The following is a 23,942-nucleotide window of genomic DNA, read 5'->3' on the forward strand; positions in this document are numbered from 1 at the left end:
ACATGATTCTTATGATATATATGATGTGTGGATTCAAACTTGTAATGGTTTTCTTTATCTATCATTTGGTTCTATTAATTTACCGGTTGAACTTTGTGGAAAATTTGTGAACACTACCTTTGTTGTTGTTCCTATTTTTGATCAGTTTCAAGTTAAGCTTGGTTTGTCATAGTTAAATGCCATGCATGTTGTTGCTTCACCTATCCATAAATGTCTTTAATTTTTTCATGATGAAGAAGTGAAGATGTTTAATCATCATTTATATCACACTTCTAGGCCTAGGGATTGTGCTACACTTGACTTCTTTTGGCCTTCATTACCTAATTCATGTCCTTCTTGACCTGATCATCTTTTCCGCTCATATCATGCCTATAAGAATCATAAGATTCTCAAGTTAAGATTACCTCCTATGGATCTTAATCATGGTCTTTTGCCTATACCTTCTATACCTCCTTTATCTATGGCTTCTACATCTGTTAATCAAGCTCCTCCTATTTCTTGTTCATCTACTAATAATCCTATTAGTCCTCCTATAAAACTTGTGAAGGATCCAATAATTACTCCTCCTAGTTCTCAACACATTTACAACAAGACAAAACACAACCAATTTGCTAATGAACATCGTAAGAAGCATCATGCTCAAGCTAAAGCTCATAATTCTATTCTTCAAAAATATTTAGCTTCTTTGGATACAACTATACATGATGTGTTAGAAGAAGTTGTTACTAATTGATGCCAAGATGCATGATTTTGATTATTCCATCCATATTTTAGATCCTATTTTGATTAATCTAGATGAAGAAGATACTCTTGATGATACTGATGATGTTAATGATAAATATGACACTATTGACATTGACATTAATTTACCTAATATTCTTTCATCATAATTGACACTTACACCTAGTATCGAACATTATGATTCTCAAGAGGATCCTTATTTGGAACTAGCTATTATTCCTAGTATATTGGATATAGTTCCTCTTGCGGGTTACCCACCTTCCCAAAATGATATAAAATGAGATGGGGAGAGTAGGTGGCATGCTTGATTGGTGTTTCCTTCATGGTAACCCTTTTGTGTGTTTGTCTATTGTATTGTGCTTCTCCTATGATGTGTTTGCTAAATGTTGTTAGATTCTTTTATAAGATCCTTGTTTCTCTGTTGGTTCAAGGTGATAAAAGAATCAAACCTCTTGTACTATTCCTCTATATGTATCTTTATTCTTCAATATGTTGTTTCATGTTATGTTGTACCTGTTCTATTGTTCATAAATGTTTTGTCATGTAATCTACTTGGATCTGTGACTTGGTAGCACTGATTTTTTTCTTCTCCAATTTATGGTCTGAAAAGATTCTTCTTTGTATCTCTTATGTGATCTTTCTTCCTTTGTGATTGTAGTTTTAATTTCTTTGGGGAATGTTCTCAATTCATTTGCAATAATATTATATGGGTGAAAGTATGGATTTGTGTCACCTTTGGGGCTAACTTTGAAGTTCTGGTCAGACCGGATCTGGTTGAATGGGTTCTGGGGGGACCTAATCTGGCCGAAAACACGTAGCATCGACTATGTACCAAGTGGCATGTACAAACTGGCATGGATCTAGTTGAAAGGGATTTGACCGAAAACCCATAAATTTTATAACTTGCGAAAAGAAAAATCCACTTGTTTTTTTCATCAATTGAACTTTCGAGAACTGTGGAGCGGGAAAAGCTACAAGAGACATTTGACTGGATCAAACATGTCAGCAATTCCCCCTAATTTTTTAATATGTTTTATGTTTTCTTAGGTAGAAATATGGTTTTTAATGTGAATAATATGTTTTATATTTTATTTTATGTTTTCTTAGGTAGAAATATGGTTTTTAATGTGTATTTTTAATGTAGATTATTTTAAAGATTTCAATTTTTTTATATTATCATACGTTTATATTTTTAAGTACTCTAATATTAGATGAAGTTTAGAAAATGTATTGAAATTTAGTGAAACTTAGAAATTATTAGAGAAATTGTAAAATATTATTTATTGAAAATAGTATAAAAGTATATAGAAAATTTAGATTCAATTAGTTTATAACAGTTAGAAAAATTTGAAACTTTATAAAATATTAGAAAATTTAGAAAATATTAGTACTTTTTGAAAATATTAGAAAATTTAGAAAATACTACAACAACTAGAAAGTTTTGAAACTTTAGAAAACAATAGAGAAAAATTATTAAATATATAGAAAATTAGTTAGATGTAAATTAGAGAATTTAAATATTTTTATATTTTTATTTTGTTTTTATTACAAATCATTAGAAATTTTTATAAAAGTAATGATTTAGAAACAACTGAAAACTAGCAACTAAAACCATCAGATTGAACTAAATCAGACTTTACCTCTTACCGTGAACAGAAATAAATTCTAATTGAAACCATAACATTGAACCTTAAGCAGGAGAAAATCTTAACATTAAATGTAATTAAATCACAACATTAAACCTAATCAAATTCTAAATAAAACACTCACATTGAATCAAATTAGACTCTATCTCCCATATTAAACTTTAAATCCAAATATGTTGACCTAAACTACTCTCTAAACCCTAAATTGCTCTCTAAACCCTAAACCACTCTCTAACCATATAGTCTAAAAACCTCTCTCTCTCTAATCTGCTCTCTAAACCCCATAATTCGTAGCATAACTTGATCTCCCACTTCTAAACCCCATCTCTCTAAACCCTAAATCACTCTCTAACCCCAAAACCCCATCTCTCTAAATACTAAATTGCTTTGTTACTCCTAAACCCCATGTTTGTAAACCCTAAACCACTCTCTAACTCCTAAACCCCATCTCTCTAAACCCTAAACCACTCTCTAAAACCTAAAATACTCTCCAACCCCTAAACCCCATCCCTCTAAACCCTAAACTGCTCTCTAACCCCTAAACCCCATCTCTCTAAATAGTAAATTTCTATGTAACTCCTAAACCTCATCTTTGTAAACCCTAAACCACTCTCTAACTCCTAAACCCCATCTCCCTAAACCCTAAACCACTCTCTAACCCCATTTAATCCCTAACCTAACTTCATCTCTCCCACCTCATCTATCTCTCTCTTACATAACTTCATATATATACCTCTCTCTCTCATAACCTCATCTATCCCAACCCTAACCCATAATCCCTACCATAACTTCATCTATCCCCTCTATCTCTCTTTAACTCCTAGACCCTATCTTTGTAAACCCTAAACCACTATCTAACTCATAAAACCCATCTCTCTAAACCCTTCATTGCTCTCTAACCCCATTTTATCCATAATGTAACTTCATCTCTCCCATCTCATCTCTCTCTCTCTCTCTCTCACTCTCTCTCTCTCTCTCATAACCTCATCTATCCTAACCCTAACCCATAATCCCTAACATAACTTCATCTCTCCTCTCTCTCTCTCTCTCTAACTCCTAAACCCCATCACTCTAAACCCTAAACTGCTCTCTAACTCCTAAAATCCATTTCTCTAAAGCCTAAACCACTCACTAACTCCTAAACCCCATCTTTGTAAACCCTAACTTCATATCTCACTCTCTCACTCTCTCATAACCTCATCTATCCCAACCCTAACCCATAATCCCTAACATAACTTCATCTCTCCCCTCTATCTCTCTCTAACTCCTAAACCCTATTGCTCTAAATCCTAAACTACTCTCTAACTCCTAAACTCCATCACTCTAAACCCTAAACCACTCACTAACTCCTAAACCCCATCTTTGTAAACCCTAACTTCATATCTCACTCTCTTACTCTCTCAAACCCTCATCTATCCCAACCCTAACCCATAATCTCTAACATAACTTCATCTCTCCCCTCTATCTCTCTAACTCCTAAACCACATCACTCTAAACCCTAAATTGCTCTCTAACTCCTAAACTCCATCGGTCTAAACCCTAAACCACTCACCAACTCCTAAACTCTATCTTTGTAAACCCTAACTTCATATCTCTCTCTCTCTCTCTCTATCATAACCTCATCTATCCCAACTCTAAATCACTCTCTAAAACCTGAAACAAATGTAATGTAGTTAACATTTCTTTATATGTTGTACAATAGGTTTGTTTAGAAAGATTCATTTAATGTGTTTTGATTCAATCAGTTTATATAATAATCTATGTATATATGTATATGTATGCATGTGCATATCTCTATTATCATCTATCTAGTTTTGTTTGTTTATATCTTTCATCATTTTAGCATCAGGGGTATTGATTCTAGAGAGGCTAGTGTACATGGTCATCCTTGTAGTGGTTCATCCCATAGATCGACTACTAGTAACCAAGATAGGGAGACATTATTTAGTGATACTATTCAACACTTACAGAGTGCACTTGATACTATTGATCAGAATCTACAGGCTTCACCTACCCTACAACATAGGGATAAGGTGATTACCATTAGAGATGAGCTTATTAGCATGATGCACACTACTAAGGGTTTTAACCCTTATGATAGTATTAGTTTGGACACTTTTTATAGTGCTCTATTCCATTCTATTGGTGGTGGTTTGCGATGGAGGGAGGTAGATGAGATGGTTGTTGCTTGTTTTTGCACCCCCACCAAAATTTGAATTCAAATACAAACCCCACCCAACGGCTAGTTCCCAGAGTTAATATTATTTTAAATGGCATGGAAATATCAAAAATTTGAACGATAAAACCTTATGTTTTATTTCCACCAGCCTGCAACTTTCCGTGCCATTAGATCTTCTATGATCTACAGTTCCTTGCTTCCCCGCATTATCAAGATGCACAACCCTTAAATAATGTGGGAAAGCCTTTTTGCGACGCATGGCAGTTGGGTTCGTGTTCCTTCTATGGGCTGCAGGTTGGACAGGTGGTGGCTTGTTGGGTGATGTGACACGCTCCCCTGCCCATAGGTGGTTAATTATGTTGTGTTCCATGTTCAGTAACAGTCATGGCTTTTGGTGCAACGGTAAATGGGATTAACAATTGGTATCAGAGCCTGGTTTTGGCTTGGTCATGGGTTCAAATCTTCTTGATGCCTTCTCGACCCATGTAAGCACCTGGTATGCGCATCGAGGGGGAGATAGCACCAAAAGCCATGACTGATAGTGAACATGGAACACCACATAATTAAACACCTGTGGGCAGGGAAGCGCGTTGCATCACCCAACATGGCTGAGCTAGCAGATTAGTTGGTGCCTGTTTCCCCGCATTTTGAGCTTTGTCAGACCTTCTGACAATGCAAGAAAGTGGGTTGTTGACATGTGTCAAGATGATGTCACGGTAGATGGTTGCAGAGATCCATAAAGTACAGGTTACCAGCACCGTCAGATCTCCCCAGATCAAGGGCTGGCACTTCCTCGCATGATGAAGATGTGAGAAAATTAAATAATGCGGGGAAGCGATTTGGTGACACCTATCTCAGTTGACATCATGGCCCACTTTCTCAGGATGTATTGACAACTTGTCTTCCATGGCAGTTGTCAGATGAGTCAGAGTATGATGAAGACATCTCATTGGCCCATCTAGCTTACCAGATATACAGTTCTATAGATCTTTGAGCACCGTCCGATGTAGGCTGATCTATGGTCCCCACTTCCTCACATTATGGAGATGCAAGAAAATTAAAAAATGTGGGAAAGTGGGTGGAGGGCACGTGTCCTAGATGACAGCATTTGCCTGCCCTCCTCGCAGGAAGATACTAGATGAGCCCTCACCGTCTGATGTGATCTGATCCACAACTGAGACTTTCCTACAAAATCAAGGTGCAGGCAAGATAAATATTGCAGGGAAGCAGTTTGGTGACACGTGTCCCAAGTGATGTCATAGTGGATGTTCTTAGATATTTAGAAAGTACAAGTTATGTTCACCGTCTGATGTAGGCAGATCAAGGGCTAACGCTTTCCTGCATTATCAAGATGCGAGGAAATTAAAAAATGCAAGAAAGTAGGTAGCTTCCACGTGTTTTTGCGGGACCAGTTTCTCTGTGGATCACTAGTTGGATGCCATGTGTTTCCAAGTGTGTTATAGATTGCTAGGTAATGCTAGGTGTGCTGAAGGCAAAGCGCAGGAAGCGACAAGTCTTCACGATTGTTAGATTAAGGAAGATCCATGACGGGCACTATCTCGCTATGAGAAAGTGCTCGGAGGATATGCATAGCAACATAGCACCTAGGTGACACGTGTCTTCACGAGTCTAGCCAAGATTGACAGATAGGGGCTGGTAGTTATGTTGTAGCTATCGTGGTTAGTGAAGAAAGGCATGGTCAACTGTGGGGAGACCTATGAGGTGGAAAAATGAGGTAAATTGATTGGTCCATGTGGCTCATCCTGGTGCCAGGGTTATGTTGACCTACTAATCATGTTGATTCATGAGCCAGGAATAGGGGAAAGCGAAGATTTTACACAAATTGGATCTTCATGATCGTTTCCAACCACCAGGAAATGAATGCTAAATGCGGGAGAACACTCTACCACCCTGATCCGATCTATCTACCTGGTCAGAATGGCTTAATGGCAATGTTTCTATCTTCTCAAGGCATTATTTGACAGTAAGATAAGATTTTCTTTAGATGTGTTCCATGATTTTTCCCTACAGGACTTAATGGCGGTGGTTGCAAGATAGTTTTAGAGGGAAAATCTTAGTTATGCCTACACTATAAAGGCAATTTTTTTAGATTTTGTTCGGGTCGATCCTTCTCTGACTTTTCTCTGCTATTGCTCTACAATTTAAGTGTAAAAATTCCCTTTGCCTCTGAACTGCTTGAATTCTGCCTTATCTCCTTCAGCCATTGGTGTGAAAGTGCAAGAACTCTTTTCCTCTCACTGATGTTTTGTAGAGATCTATAATCTGCATGACTGTATCTCCTTGGCCTATGAATGATAATATAAGTGAATCTCTCTTCCTTGTGTCATTCATCTTGGTTTTTTGATCTGCATGTGATTATTAGATTAAAGCAAGTCTGAATGTGTATATCCTTAGTTTCGTTCTGGTTCAATAGTGCATATATGGGCATAGATTGGTCTGAACATTCTATTTTGGTGCATCACCTCTTTAGATTAGATTAGGTAGATTTGCTTTCATGCTCTCCTTCTCCCTTTTCCTCTCCAAGAGTAGTTAGGTGCATCCTGATAATAAGAAGAAGTCGGCCTTCTTCAGAGACTCAACCTCAAAGTTCAAGTCCCATAGCTTGGAGGTTGTTTCCATGTTTCACTAGGTTGTCCTCATGCATAGGCTTTGGACAAGGGTGCAAACCTAAGTGACAACAATGGTCTCAATGAAGAGTGTCAAGAACATGTTCCCACATTATCAACCTTTGAAAAAGGTCAGAGGGTACTGTGCTACGAGGTGTACTGATCCATTCATGGAGCCTTTCATGTATCCTCGTTAGTTGGCCGCACATCACATGTGGCCCCAAAAGGATGAGTTCCCTTTATATTTATGCAAAAAATTATTTGCAGAATTTCATCTTCATTAAGATGTTGATTAAATTGATATCCCTAGGCATGCTGTGCAGACTTAGGGAAGGTTCACAGATAAATTCAGACACATAGATGCTCCTGCGCCCATTAATAAATGGGCATTGATTGGTCCAAACCTTTTGGTGATGCCAAAACATTTGGAGTTAGCTACAACTGGAGATAGAGTGATAGATGATACATGTAGATGTTTGTATGATAGTATCGCCACTATTGCTATCCAGGTGTATGAGATGTCTTATGACCGAGTGCACTGATACATGACACGACCACGATCTGCATATGTAGGTGGTCACACTGCTGCATCATCTTCAAGTGATAATATGTATCGTGAGGTTGACATCCCATCTCTAGTAGATATCTTCGTGGAGCCTTTAGTGGACTGCTTGAGGGCTATGAGTACATGTTTGTCCAATGACCTTCTTTCATCCTATTGAGCTATACAATTGTTGACCAAATAGCCATTTAGTGTGGTGCCATCATATGTGGATGGTATCATTAGAGGTACGTCAGAGACACAGGGTGGTCAGGGGTAGGAGGACATATATGTTGCAACTACAGCTCCACCACAGACCATAATTAAGAAGGATGCAACCCCCATACCGAGGTAGGTTTCACCCACCACGACTTTCATTTTTCACAAATATGCTCACGGATCCCACACTTGACATCAGAGATGTGACCTTTAGTGATATAGACTTGATTGAGATATGTAGGCATGTATTTGTGATGACGAAGGAATATGGTGACTTGCAAACACCTATACATCCTGTGCAATAGGAGACATAGGTAAAACTTTACAAACATATCTATTTAATTGGACCTATAGATCTTATATTTAAAACTTTAGTAAAGTATAACTTGTGACATATTTTTTTCATCTACTACATGTAGACTGCATCTGCAACTTGTGAGGGTGGAGATGGACAAATAGCTATCGACCCTAGTCATCCTAAGTCGTAGGTAAATTTAATTATACTTATGTTATTATTTAAATTGAATTTGTACACACGTTCATGATACATTTTTTCTTATATTGGACATAGGGTTCGTGATCTTGTCTTAGTCGATCACATCATGGAGGGTGATGTGATCAAGTTTGATATTCATATGTCATATGCATGATGTTTGATATTAATTTATGATGATATCACTTCTAGATTTATAGCTATGGGATATTTTACATTTACAACACACTCATATTTGACATATTTCATATTAGCATGAGCTCTCTGACCATTTGCATTTATAGCAGGCATATATGATATTTTGATGAGTTATGTGACCATTTACATTTATAGTTGACATATTTGATATTTTCATGAGTTATGTGAATGTTTACATTTATAGTTGACATATATGATCTTTTCATGAGTTATGTGACCATGTTTATATGTAGTTGATATATTTGATATTTATATTTATAGAATATGTTTTACGTAAATGTGCAAACATATTTTTTGAATATCTCCTACATTTTTATTTAGATAATTGTTAATGTGTAATAAATTTATATGTTGTATAAATTTATGAAAATATGTGTTACATTATTTTGTAGCTGTGTTGTAAAAGTGTATAGTAAATGTACATGTAAATTTAGAAATAAATATATTATTTTTTAGATAATTATTAATGTGTAATAAATTTACATGTGTTCTATAAATTAATGATAATATGTGTTGCATAATTTTCTAGGTTTGTTGTAAAAGTGTTCATAGCAAATGTACATGTAAATTTAGAAATAAATACATTGCTTTTTAGATAATTGTTAATGCACGTAATAAATTTACATGTTCTATAAATTAATGAAAATACATCTTACATCATTTTCCAGGTGTTTTATAAAAGTGTATAAATATAGAAAAAAGAAAAACATGTATAACTATTGAAAAACAATGAATGTATATATAAATTTGAAATATTTTTATGAATTATTAAACCTATCTAGATCATTCATGAAGTTACTGATACATATGGTTGTGATCCTCTTTATGTTTAATAATCTCTGACAACTTTTCATGGTCCTCAATATCTAACCTCCACTTTGGTTTGCTATGTCCTGTTTTTGGCATAATGTCAAACTAAATCTTTGTGGCTAAAACCAAGTGGCTGTAATGCAAAAATTTTTGGGCAGACATGTATTCAATAAATTGAACACCATTGTGGTCAATTTTTGTTTGCTGATACATGTGGTTGGGATCCTCTTTATCTTTAATAATCTCCAACAACTTTTCATGGTCCTTGATATCTAACCTCCACTTTGGTTTGCTATGTCTTTTTTTTGGCATAATGCCAAACTGAATCTTTGTGGCTAAAACCAAGTGGTTGTATTGCAAAATTTTTTGGCCAGGCATGTATTCAATAAATTGAACACCATTGTGGTCAAATTTTGTTTACTGATAATAGATGCCTACAAAATAAGATTTATACAAGTCATTTAGTACTCTTAATAATATAAAAAAGAAATAATTATTTACAATTAATCTATCACTCTCTAATTAGTTGTATACATCTCATAAGAGGATAATCTATACCTTCTATAACAACTGAACTAGTTGGATAAGACTGGTTATCATCATCTGTACATGGTTCACTCAACTTGATTTTCACTTTTGTGCATCTAAGTAAATAATAATCCACACCTTCCACATTTTGAGGTTCCACATTGATAGCAAAGATGTCACCTACAAATGTAGAAAAATAATGAAAACTGTGAATAAATAAATATGAAGACAAATTAATATTAAAATGAAACATGTTTGTAGAAACTCACTTGGAACAACTAAATCAGAAACACGTTCATAATCAGTTGAATGTATAGGATTATGAATGTCTATGCCATTGTCATCTTCTTCATAAGGGGTACTTCTAATTATGTTTGTCCATCTCCATTCAGAGACATAGCCAGTCACAATATTCTCGCATTGACCCATTGCATTGTTTTGAGTGTAGACATCACAAAAACATGATTTTTCTTTCACTTGAATTACTAGAGGTTTGTGTTGTCCTATAGTCATCAGTTGATGCAATCTTTTAATTCCAAAAATGGGTTGACAATTGTAAGGATTTGATCAATCAATATGTGTAACACATTAAATTGGCAAGTATCTATGTCAATAATCAAAATATTAAAGTAATCATTTCAAATAAAAATGAAAATCTTACCTTTCACTTCCCTAATTTTATTATTATTATATGTTGTATCATGAGGAGAAAAATGAGATTTACACCATTCAACAACTTGATTTTGTTTTTCTATCTTTGCATCTATTTAGGAAAGAAAATTGTAGGTCAATTTTAACAAAATATAAAAGAATTATCTAGTAGATGGTCATATACGTCAAATTTGATTAGTACATAACAATATTATACTTGAAAGTCCATGTTGGCAAAGTGCACGCTTTATAAAGGCTCTTGCTCCATCACACTCTCCTTTTCCATGAACACTTTCAAAGAAGTTCCAAAGAAACTTAACATTTCGTCTTGCATGTTGAGTTGCAAGCCAATTGAATGCTTTTGCAGATTTAAATTGCCCTAGGAAAAAAATTAAAATAAATTTATGAGTAATCAAATCTATATATAATTAATTGTTCTGTTAATTAAATATGTGCATGAAATTCTAAATTTTAACTTTCAAATACACTTACCAGCACAACCATCAGACCAAATCCAATGTTCTAAAGCATTTATCCCAGGATTTGCGAGATCATCAAAGAACATTCCAAAATAATGAGCTACATAGTTCCTATCATGGACCCTATCATCACTAAGATAAAAATAGACCTCCTTGATGATAATGTGTTCATATGGATTGGTACTTTCTACCCCATCCACCTCAAATTGTGCATGTCTATAGGAAACTTGTACAAAAATTGCAATTTGATCTGAGAGATAATATTTAGCTTGAATTTTAGATTTAAGGAAAAAAGTATAGTTTTCAGAGAAGTTTACAATTGATAGAATACATCCTTGTGGAAAACATTTTTTTGAATCTTGAAAATATTTGGCTTGTCATCTTTCACCATGACAATGCTGGATGTGTGGATAAATCATAGTTCTAAATTTATTTGTAAAATCACCATATGGAAAGTTGCTCTTCTTCAAAGCTATTTTTTAAAATTATTCTCCATTCTTTGTTTAATAGATCTCATACTCAAATCTATTCCACACAATTGGTGTTGAAACATCAATATTGTCCATTTCATATGAAATTTTTTGCAACTCTCCACAATTTGTGCATGCATTTTTTATTCATTCTACATTGAATTTATCTGACTCTTTAGCATTATCACATAACAAAGGCTTGACAAATTGTGTTGTGCTTCTAGGAATTATCACATCTGGCTTAAGTGTTGCCATAGATTTTCTAAAAAATTGCAAATAAAGATGAAACTTAACATGATTTCGACAACAAGTTTCACGTACCTTATTTATGCATACAAAACATGGGCGCAACCTCTCAAAATTATTTGGAAAATTTTCACATTTGAAAATACTTTTTTGAAAGCTTCAAATAATTCACTCTATGTTGTGTCTACAAAGTTTTTTGGATGTGCTATTTTCCTACCCGTCTCTTCATCTTTGATCTATATAATGTCTCTTCTATTGGAAGAAACATGTGACTGGCTGATCCCATATTCAACAACTTGTCTTCTAACATCTTCAAAAATTCTATCCTTTCGAGGAAGTCAAAAAATATTAACCTAGCTCTTTTCAATGTTCTCATCAAGAAAATTTCTTCTTTTTTATGTATCTTTGAACTGTTCTTCTAGATAGATTGAGCATTTCAGAATTTGCTCAATTTTTTAGTTTTGTTTTGTGGCAAGTCCTTTTTTGTAATCATAGTCATCAATTCTCTCTGTGCAACACTTAAATCAGCTACTCAACTTCTGTTATCAATAGAATTTAATGCATCTCTCAAATTATAAAATATTGTTTTTGATTAAGTAAAATAGGTTTTATAGGGATCCTAAAACTTGAAAGTTTTTACAACATATTTAAAAAAGAAATATTAAGAAAAGTCTAGCTAAAGAGAAACTGCTTATCAAAAGCCAAACCTAAACAATAGGCCCATGGCTAGGAGAGAAAAAACTACCTACACAAGGAAAATACGAGACAACAAAGTAGCACTAACTATTAGTTCTCTCTATCAAGAACCTACAAGGTCTCTGCAGCTTCATTGGTCTTCCTATCGTCTGCATCCTCCTGGTCCTAGTTCTGGGCATCCGCCTGGTCCCTGGTTTCTTTTGGATCATCCTCAGCTTGCCCAATGTCCAAGCTAGCCTTCTCCATCTTTCCTGCCAAATCTAGGACTCATAAATGATTCACCCAGACTGTTAATGTTCTCATTCAGGGCATTCAAAGTAGCGATCACCTAATTAGCTAGGTTTTGATGGGAGAACTCCATCCTTTGGACTATTTGTTCAACCTTGGTGATTCTATTCTCCTGGTCAGCATTGTGTTCCTAGATGTTGAAGTGTCATTGGCTTCTATCTTGGCTTCTCCCCTCTTCATTGTGCCCTTGGTCGATGCCAATTTTCTGGCTTCCTTCCTAGCTTATTTTCCCCTTAAGGTCTTCAATTTCATGGAATAACCATTTGATATATTGAAAGTTGTCTATCATGTTGTTCTTAGCATTTTTCAAAAAGTTAAGCCCAACTTCCCTCACATTATCAGAGGTAACGACCAAATCAGGATCAATGACTTCATCATAGTGGGCTTTGCTATTGATGTCCTCCATCACTTGGATATTCAACAGCTCCTTGACAATCCCCAATTTTGTGGTATTCAAATTAAAATTCCTCCAAGACCTCTTCCTATTTTTCATTATCACCTCCCCACTCTCTTTCCCTTGAATATCTATCTTCCCCTTAGATGGAGAGGTAGTGGGGCTAGGGCCTAGAATCTCAAGAATCTAGTCATTGGTTTCAAAAGCCTCGTCTGCTTTCCTTTTCTTGGGATTCCTCGACATATCAGCTGATTCCTCCTCCTCCTTTTCACTTTCCCTCCCCTTCTCCTCCTCCTTCTCTTCATCCTCCCCCTTCTTCTCTTCCCCCAATTCTGTATCCTCATCATCATCATTATCCTCCTCCTCCTCCTCCTGAGGTTCAGGCTTAGGGAGAATAGGGGGTAAGCCGTTGGGGCTCTTTCTGCAAGGAATGCGGGCAGAGGGAGTGACCTTCCTTTCTTCCTTGGGGGCTTTACCTTTAGAGGAAACATTGTCCTCTTCTTCCGATTTTATGCCATGCACATCCTTAGAATCCGAATTCCTAGTTTCCTCAGATGCACACCCAGTATCATCAAGGGATTTTCCCCTAGTTTGAGTCTTCATATACTCATAGACTAGGAGGAGTAATCCCTCATGAAGGGCTAGGTTAGTAGTAGGTTTCCTCTTAAAACTATTGATACCCTTGCTCATGGAGGTGAAAAGATAAAAAGGAAGAGAGATTTTGATTCCATGCCTAAAGTGATTAAGCAAAACAAAATGGTGCATTTTGATCCTATCAAATATGGGGTCCAAGGAAATATGTTCAATGATAATCCTTAGGACATACCTCCATATATTTTTAATTAACTCCATCTCATAATACGTCTCCACCTTGATGAGCTTATTCAGCTCCTTTTCATCCTTCACAAAAACCTTGACAATTTTTGTTGACATTTTCTTATCTCTGAAGAAGTTACTCCCTTTCAGAGGGATCTTCGCAACCTGAACTATCAAATCTGCATTGACATGGTGGGTGACCCCATCAATTTTGACTCTCCCATTTTTCTAGGAATCTACCATAATCTTGGTGATCCCTGCATCAAATCCATGGAGCTTCTCTAAGAATCTGGTGATTCTGCCCTTTTCCAACTTATGCCAAACTTTCAGTTTCTTCTTCTAGTTCTCCGCCTCCCCTGATGGCTCCCTCCTACTTCTCTCCCCTACCATGGTTTCCTCAGGTTCAATAAGCCCCCACCTACTCATAGTTTTCTTACAGACCTTGGCCTCCTTCAAAATGCAAAACTTGAAAATGTTTTTGAATTTATCAGTTTTAATGGTTATATTCAAGACAACTCATAAAGTGTGCCATATGTACATGCTATCATGTTTTGAAAAGAGTTTTGCATGATTTTCATTAACTCCCACTCTAACATGCAATCTTGCAAATTTTTCCATTATTAAATTTGAATTTTTTTAGTACTTCTCTTGATGCGATCTTGTAGTATTAAATTATTCACTGCTACCAAAAAGTTGTTGCCGACATGCCACATCATCACCAAATTTTTGGTGACTGCTTCATTTGCAAACCAGTCGACAACTAAATTGGCCTCCCTATACACGTGGCTGATATAGGTCTTGTTGAACTTACCCAGGTCAGAATTTAACTCCTCGATCACATTCGCAATGGTCCAAAAAGGCATAGAGTTACTATTTAGACAATTTATGATATTTAAAGAATCCCCCTCCAACTAGAGGTTCTCAATCCTAGAAGCCAAGACTAGTTTAACAATGTGACTAGAAACACTGGCTTTTGTGAAATGGTTCATCTAATGTCCAAGAGGTAGGAAAAAGCTGCAACTCCACCACCATAGCTATTTTTGATGATGCCTCCACTGCTAGTAGGGCCGGGGTTCCCTTTGGCAACCCCATAAAAATTGGCTTTATACCAATTTTCAAGGGGAAAAAACCGCCTGGCCTCCTATCTTTTCCTGTCCCTATCCTTTTTCCTTTGTCTGCTATTCCCACCTTCTTCAATATTTCCTTCCTTTGTGATGGTGAAGTTATCCTTCATTAATCCTTCAATTTTCTTAGCAATAACAAACTCAGGGGATTCCCAATCTCTAAAAATTTGGCTATTCCACTCTTTCCAAATTCCCCAGTAGAAGTGCGAGAGGGATCAGGAGCAAATTAATTGGGTGATCAAACCTAAGTGTGAACTCTTCCATTGGTTGAAGAATTCTTGAATGTTGGTCGGGGGACACCAGCTGACCCCAAAGTTTGTGGTCAGGAGGTTCCAATCTTTGGAGGAATAGGAGCAATGAATAAATAAGTGATTGACCATCTCCAAGTTGTGCTTGCATAAACTTGACCTATTGGGGATAATCTGACCTCTCTTAGCTAGATTATCCAAAGTAAGGATTTTTTCTTGCAGCAGAAGCTAGAAGAAGATGTTGATTTTTGGGGTAAGGCCAGGAGTCCATGCCTTAGCCCAGATGGGTTTCTCCATTCTATCCCACAATGAAAAATACCTAGAGGTGACAAAATATTGTCCATTCAAGTTATCTCCCCATATGACTTCATCCCTCTTGTTATTTATGAAAATAGCATTTAGGCTAATCATCAAAGATTTAAGGTCTGGAGATATCATAGACAGGTCATGCCATCTATTACCTATTCTATAATAACTGACATTCAGACCATATCTTCTTATGCATGACTCTGCCCATCTACCATAATTAGGGTGATCAATAAGAGGTCCTTGGCTCATCCAATTGTTCTACCAAAATAAGATATTCTCACCTTTACCAATTTTATATTTAGCCTTGGACTTAGCCAAGACTTTTTCCTTTAGGATCTCATTCCATATGTAAGATCCTTGAGGAATCTTAGTCTCATGAAGCAAAAAGTTGAGAGACTACCTTCTCAGGTATTTCTCAATCATAATTTCCCTCCATTATCTGAAACTCTAAAAAATGTGCCAGATCTATTTGGCTAAAAGGGCATTGTTTAGATGTCTGATTTTTTTAGTACCAAGGCCCCCACAATATTTGGGAAGGCAAACATGGTCCCAAGTGACAAGATGATATCTTTTTTTCTCTTTAACTCCTATCTAGAGAAAGTTCCTTTGAATCTTCTCCATTCTGTTAGCTTTCTTAGTCAAAATCCCAAAGAGGCTTAAGGCATAAATGGGGAGATTTTGTAATATTAATTTCACCAAATGCATTTGCCTACTTGGCTGAGGGTAGCACCTTTCCAGCCAGCTAATTTCTTGTTGAATCTATCAATGATGTTGTTCCAAAAAGTTTTTTGGGGTTTGGACCCCAAAGGCATACCAAGATAACTTGCAGAAAGGGTCCCAATACCACTTCCCAAGATACGAGAAATTTTTCTCTGTCTCTCTAGTGGAGTATTGATGAAGTAGACCGAACTCCTATCCTAGTTAATAGTCTAGCCAGAACCTCTAGTATAAGTATTTAGCAAACCCTTAAACACTCTAGCCTCCTGGATTGTAGCATCTCCCCCCAGAATAGTATCATCCATAGATTATTGTTGCCTTCACATTATCTCTAGAGTTTTTCTCATTGTTCAAACCTAACGACTCTAGGATAGGAATCATTTCTCTTTGTCTAAATAATCTAACAAATAATTGTGCTTTACCAATCAGAGATTTATTTTCAAAAAATTCCTCCCACATATTTTTTAGATGTATCTTAATTGTACTTTCAGGCATCTTGTGTTCAAATGATTCAATTTCTCTTAAAAGAGAGTCTTCATCCATCTCCATCAAATTTTCCAACCCTAATCCATATTTTCCAAATGTCCTACTACTTCCTGGAACTTCAACAAGATCTTCAACTTCAATCAATGGATCTTCAATTGCTAGCTCTATATTACATTTTTTCCATCCTTTCTTCTAGTCATCTCTAACTCAATAATATCTTTTTGCTCTTTTTGCTTTATTCCCCATTGCACAAAAACCTGAATAGAGAGCTTGATATCACCTTCATATAAAAGACTTCCAAATCCAATTATATCACCTTCATACAAAAGACTTCCAAATTCAATTACATAAATACTGGTAGATCATAGATAATTTAGAAAAGAACTTTCAACATTAGAAGGTTATTATATTTGACTGCTTGTAACACTACAAAATCTTAAGACAAGTAGTTTGCATTAAAGCATTGCTAAATTTAGATTAAACAATTTATTAAATATATTAAATAAATTAAATAATTTAACTATTTAATAAATTTAATATAGTTTTCATAATATTTTAAAACACCTAAATTCATTCTAATAATTTATTTAGATCAAATTAACTAATAAATTTTAAATAAGCAATAAATTTATTTAATTGATTTCAACACAAAAATAACTTAAAAAATCTAATTTCTAAATATTTCTTCAATAAAGTTTCATTTAAAACTTCACTTTTTTACTATTACAAATGCAATTATGAATTAAATATAATAATTAAAAAAAACTTTACCTTTAAAATAAAAAACATATTTTATTGAATTAAATATAACAATTTAAAAATAAAACTTTACCTTTAAACAAAAAAACATATTTTATTGAATTAAATATAACAATTAAAAAATAAAACATTACATTTCAAATAAAAAATATATTTTATTGGAAATACATTGAACGGTCGAAGGTGGATGGAGGTTGCACATTATACCTGTGTCTGTGTGTCGAGCTAGGGCACCTGTGCCCTAGCTCTGTTCTCATGCTCTCTGTGCATTGCGTAGGTGGGTTTTTAGTTGATTCAGGGGTGGATTTTGGGGTGGATCTCCTTGGCGGGCTGCAGAAGGGGCTATGACCCAGTGGTGGAGTCTTTGTTGTGCGTGGAGGAAGATCTACGCTTGTCTACTAGCCTACGTTGCTCTTGGGAAGTGGTCTGTGTGGTGGCGGACGGGGTGTGGTAGCTATAGTCAGAGTTGGAAGGGAGTGGGTAAAGGGAGGGGAGGTTTGCCCTCTTTCGTTGGGTGGTTTATATCAATGGATGATGCCAAGGGGGAGTCAGCAATGAAGAACCCCCACATGGATTTTCGGGCAACTTTAGGCCCTAAACTTCCAAATCATGGGATGAAGACATTCGACAATAACCTGTTCGCTTCAAATTCTAAGATGGTTGATTTGGGGCTATCAAATGGTTCAAAGATTACAAAGACCAATGGATGTCTTGAAAGGTGCAAGGAGAGGCCAAAATTGATTGTTTTGACAAAAATGATCGCAGATGATGTTGAATATTATTTGCACCATTCACTGTATTGTAAGTTTCTAGGAATGAGGGTTTCCTTGCAATTTCTAGAGGTTTGGGCTTGGAGAACTTGGGAGCTGAAAGGAGAAATGGAGATAATGTTGCTGGCAAACAGTTATTTCATGGTAACTTTTAATTGCATTGCTGATCGTAATAGGGTATTTGAGGGAGGTCCTTATTTCCACAATAAGGTCGGGTTGTTTATCAAGCCGTGGCATGCTGGCTTCAACCCTACAAAGGAGCTACCTAATTGGGTCCCAATATGGGTTTGCTTACCGAGGTTTTCGATTGAATGCTATTGAGAGGATGTGCTACATCTTTTGGCCTTTGTGCTTGGAAAACTTGTAGGGACTTCATCGTAGACCTTAGGTAAAAAGGTAATGACTTTTGCTCACATTTGTGTTGAAATTGATCTTAGTAGACCTTTACCAGATGCAATAGAGATGTGTGCAGGTTCTTATTCTTGGGTGCAGCAATTGGATTATGAAACTCTTCCTTTTTGCTGTCACCTATGTCGAGAATATGGTCATTTGCAGTGAAGATGCCCAAGATATCAACCTCGAGAATCCCATTTGACACAACCTATGAGCAAGCCTCTTGAGGTTGACAAAGGGAAGAGCATTGCTCTTGATGAGGTAGGGGCTTTTGATGGTTTTGTTCCAGTCAAGGCTCGAAATAGGAATAGGGGTTTTAAGAGGTCTTTTAAAGAAAGACAGGATGATACCTTTAATAGGTTTGAGGTTTTGGATGAGCTTAGCCAACAGGAGGTGAACCCAAGTTTAATCAATTTGGATCATGGGCCTATGGACTTAGCTCAAGATGATCCTATTATTGAGTCTATTATGGATCACCGAGAGGAGGAATGTAGGCAATTGGATGCTGATCAACAAAAGGGGACTTTGGAGGTGCAGGTACCCTTGGCCATTATTTCAACTGTAGATATAAATTCTCTGGCTATTGGCCAACACATTGGTTCTAGTTCAGAGCAAAGAGTAAGCCTCCTCCCAAACTTGGTATTTTGCAAAAAGATATTAAGAAGGGTGGAGTAGAGAAGTTGGCTAAATCTGGCAAAAAAAAAAGGATATGGAAAAGATTAAATTAGCTGGTGAAAATTTGGTGGAGTCAGGGGAAGTCAAGCCCTTGGATTCTATTTTTTCATGCTCCTTGAAATGATAGTTTTGTCATGGAATGTGTGGGGCTTGAATAGCAGTCCCAAACAAAAAGTTGTTCATGAGTTAGCTAGAAGAGAAAGCCCTAATGTTCTGTTTCTATAGGAAACTAAGTTATTTGTGGAGAGTATGCAAGGTCTAAAGCCTAGGTTATGGAGAAGTGGGGATTTCCAATGCATTGGAGCCCATGGTGCTTCTGGGGGTTTGGCTTGCTTATGGAATCCTAGAAAAATCTAGCCTCTTTGGTGGATTTCATCCAAATCCTCTCTATCCATGATTGCTACTTGCGTAGAGACGGGAGAGGTCATATTATTTTCCAATATTTATGTGCCTACTGATTTCCAGGGCAAACATACCCTATGGTCCCATATTAGGATGATTCATAGCATGCTACCCTTTCATCCTTGGATTTTGGCTGGAGATTTCAATGCTATCCGTGAGTTGGCTGAGAAGCAGGGGGGTATTGGTAGATTAGATCCTTCTACATTGTTGCTTCAAGAAAATATCAATTTCTTGAACCTTGTGGACATTAAACTAAACAATGGGCAGTTCACTTGGAACAATCGGTGGAGTGATGAGTTTTGTATTGCAGAAAGGTTAGATCGGTTCCTGGTTTCTTGTTACTGGATTAGAGGGATGTGGTCATCTTTCTCTGAGATTTTGGATTGGAGGGGATAGGACCATTGGCCTATCAAACTTGCTATAGAATCATCTTGGGTGCTTCGAAAGCCTTCCTTTAGGTTCCAACTTATGTGGCTTCGAGACTCATCTTTGAATGATTTGGTCTCAGTTTGGTGGAAGAAAGGTAGACCTGCCTTTGGCACTTTAATGTACATTTTTGCCAAGTTGCTTCAACATGTTAAATTTGAGCTCAAGAAATGGAATCGTCTACACTTTGGGAATCTATTTCATGAAAAGGCAGGGGCTCAGGCAGATTTGGATGGCATCACTAGAAGGATAAGAGAGGAAGGGGTAACTGATGCATTGCTTCAGGATGAGGCTCAGGCTATGAAATCACTGGAAGAATGGGAATTGAGAGAGGAAATGTATTGGAAAAAAAAGGCGCGAATTGAGTAGCTTCAGGAAGGGGACAAAAATATAGCTTTTTTCTTCAATTTTGTGAAAGCCAGGAGACATGGTAACTCTATCTCAGGATTGGTGAATGATAGGGGAGAGCTTTTTTCTTCTTCTCTTGAAATGTTTAGGGAGGCTGTCTAGTACTTTGAATCCCTCTTCAGAGAGGACTCGCTAGGGGGGTCTCCTGAGGAAGAGAAAATTATTTCTTGTTTCTCTTCTCTTGTGACCGAAGATATGAATCTGGAGCTCATGAGGGATATCTCGCTTGAGGAGCTTGAAGGGGTTGTTTTAAACATGAAGAGAGGAAAGGCACTAGGGCCAGATGGCTTCCTTGTAGAGTTTTTTCAAGAGTTATGGGATATCAGTAAATTTGATCTCTTGGCCATGGTTCAAGAGTCTCAACATAGTAAGCAGATGTTAAGAGCTCTAGATGCTACTTTCCTTGCTCTTATTCCCAAGAAGGAGGGGGCTGATAGGTTGAGTCAATTTTGACCCATCTCTCTTTGCAATGTTATCTACAAAATTATTTCCAAACTTATTGTAGATAGGTTAAAGAAGGGGCTTGCTGATTTGATCTCTGAGGAGCAGAGTGGTTTTTTTGTTGGCAGGCGAATTCTGGATGGGATTGTTATTGCAATTAAGGTCATCCATTCTATGGCCAAATCAAAAGAAAAAACAATGTTTATCAAATTGGATATGGTGCAGGCATATGATAGAGTAAGGTGGTCCTTCCTGCGACGGGCTCTTAGTGCTTTTGGCTTTGCTGAAGAGTGGATTCAATGGGTTTGGAGTTGTGTTACTTTAGTCTCTTTCTCAGTGCTAATCAATGGGAGCCACTTGGAGCTCTTTGGGGCTTCAAGGGGGCTGCATCAAGGTGACCCTCTATCCCCTTATTTGTTTATTCTTTTGGCTGAGGGTTTGGGGAGATGGATTAGGTAGAATGTGGAGGCTAGTTTTATTCATGGTTGGAGGTGGGGAGGAGCTTTACCCCCATAGACTCACTTGCAATTTGTGGATGATACTTCTTTGATGGGGTTGGCTACAATGAGGGAGGCTTCTAATCTTTGCAAGGTCTTGGATGTATACCTGGCTATTTCAGGACAATAGATTAATGAAGGCAAATCTTCCATCTACTTCTTCAATACTTTGGATTCTATTCAGCATAGGATTGCCCACATTTTGAGGTTTCAGATTGAGAATCCTCCATTGAAGTATCTTGGCATTCCCATCTCGGTGAGTAGGCTTCCCAAGGAGTCCTGGCAGGCTATTTTGGACAAATTTTGGGTGAAAGTTAATCATTGGACCCACCGCTAGTTATCCTTTGCTGGTCATGTCCAGTTGATTAAATCAGTTGTGTAGGCTTTGCCCATTTATAGATGCATGCTACAGGTTGCTCCTATGGGATTTCTTAAAGACATAGATTCTATATTGTGCCAATTTTTATGGGCGGGCTTCTTGGAGGCTTCCAAATGGAGTTTGGTTAGATGGGAAGTGGTGTGCAGTCCTAAACACTATGGGGTACTAGGTTTGAGGCAGTCATCTTTGATTGGTGAGGCTTTGGCTGCTAAGCTTTACTAGAGGTGGTGTATTGAGTAGGATAAGGGCTGGGCTTTGGTTCTTTCTTAGAAGTATCTTCTGAGGATTCCTCATCTTGATATTTCTAGGTATTCTCTTGGAGGGAAGGATTCTGTGATTTGGGATACTTTAAAGAAAGGGGCCAATCTTATAAAGGATGGGTTATTTTGGATTTGCAAAAATGGGGCGGAGGCCTAATTCTAGTCTGACTCTTGGGATGGTCATCCCCCAATCATTTCTTAGTTTCCCAACCTAGTGTTTCTTTGTCAGTGGTTTCGGGATGCTGAATGGTCTCGGGGGAGTGATTTTAAGTCCTTTTTCTCTTGTGGGTAGTTGGAAATGGCTAAATGGAAGTCCCCAGATGAATGGCTAGTTGCTGATTTATAGGAGGAGTGTGTTATGCTGCAAAATATCCTCTCTAGTAGAAGATGTTGTTCTCTCCAAGAGGATGATGTTCTTTCCTGGTCTCCCAATCCTCAGGGGACCTACACAGTTGCCTCTGGATATAGTAGATTGGTGTCTCATAAGATAGTCCTGCCTAAAGTGCAGTGGTGGAAGAAGGTCTGGAACAAGCTATCTTCGCCAAAATGCAACTATTTTATTTGGATGCTAGCTTGGAATAAGTGCTTGACTTGGGATAATATTCGGAAGAGAGGATTTCACGACCCTTCTATCTGTGTTATGTGTGGGGCTAATGAGGAGGACTCTTCCCACTTGTTTTTTCGTTGCCCCTTTACTTTGCAACTTTGGCATTTCTGGTGGGGAGTCTGGGCAGTTCCATGTGTCCATGCTTTCTCCTTGATTGAGTTTTGGTAGAGGATGGGATGCCCACCTGCCATGACTCCTTTTCTGCAGGAGGTGTGGTTTGTGGGGCCTATTTTCTTATTATGGAAGATTTGGCTGGAGTGAAATCGAAGGATTTTTGGTGGAGAATAGAGGCTTGTTCAACAAATTTGGTAGAGGTTACTGAGCATGATTCAAGAGACAGTGGAGGCTAAGTGCAAAGTGGACTTTCCTTTGGGGAAACGAGATACAATATTGGTTGAGAAGTATGGGATCTTGGGATCTTCTTTGGTCTTAACCACGGCTAAGAGACGGAGTCATGAGAAGCAAAAAATTGATAGGGTAGGTAGATGGCAACTGCCCCCCCAAGGGGTCTTGAAAATCAATACTGATGGTTCTTCGAGGGGTAATTTGGGTCTAGCTGGTATTGGCTGGATTGGTAGAGATGCTATGGGCTCAATGATTTTTATCTTTTCAATTTATGATGGGATCCAGTCTATTAACCTAGTGGAAGGTTTGGCTATTCTTGCTGCTCTTGAGAAAGCTAATGCTTTAGGATGGAGAAAATTAGCTTGTGAGTCTAACTCCCAGGTTTTGATCAACTTGATTAATGAACAGAAAGTAGCTGATGTTAATTGACAATTAGCTAGGATTGTACAACAAATTTTGCATATTAGTTCTTTGATGGAAATGGCGACTTTTGCGCATATTCCAAGGGAATGGAATAGGGCTACTGGTTGTCTAGCAAAATGGGCTTCAGAGCATGTTGATGGATGGAGAATTGAGGAATGGGAGCTAGTTCCTCAAGAGCTCCATTTGGACTTAGGGAGAATTATTGATGAGGATAGGGAGGAGAATGGTGATAGATGATGGTTTTGGTTGTT

General features: G+C 37.1%; 1 protein-coding gene across 1 annotated transcript; it reads left to right on the plus strand.

Annotated features, from left to right (window-relative positions):
- Positions 1 to 20,934: 20,934 nt before the first annotated feature.
- On the plus strand, positions 20,935 to 22,278 carry LOC149561813 (uncharacterized). Its single transcript, XM_089827907.1, has 4 exons — positions 20,935 to 21,176; positions 21,309 to 21,483; positions 21,862 to 21,933; positions 22,090 to 22,278. The coding sequence occupies exons 1-4, from the start codon at positions 20,935 to 20,937 to the stop codon at positions 22,276 to 22,278; spliced, it is 678 nt and encodes a 225-aa protein (XP_089684033.1).
- The last annotated feature ends 1,664 nt before the right edge of the window (positions 22,279 to 23,942 follow it).

Source organism: Cupressus sempervirens, chromosome 4 (assembly GCF_028749045.1).
Source record: "Cupressus sempervirens isolate cs-2001-9-10 chromosome 4, ASM2874904v1, whole genome shotgun sequence".
NCBI classification, from domain to species: domain Eukaryota; kingdom Viridiplantae; phylum Streptophyta; class Pinopsida; order Cupressales; family Cupressaceae; genus Cupressus; species Cupressus sempervirens.

Excerpts from the sequence above, each read along its gene's own strand:
- LOC149561813 (XM_089827907.1), top strand. The coding sequence starts at position 20,935 with ATGAATCTGGAGCTCATGAGGGATATCTCGCTTGAGGAGCTTGAAGGG. Across the intron at positions 21,177-21,308 it reads AAGAAGGAGGGGGCTGATAG|GCGAATTCTGGATGGGATTG; the intron begins GTTGAGTCAATT and ends TTTTGTTGGCAG. Across the intron at positions 21,484-21,861 it reads CTGAAGAGTGGATTCAATGG|CATAGGATTGCCCACATTTT; the intron begins GTTTGGAGTTGT and ends GATTCTATTCAG.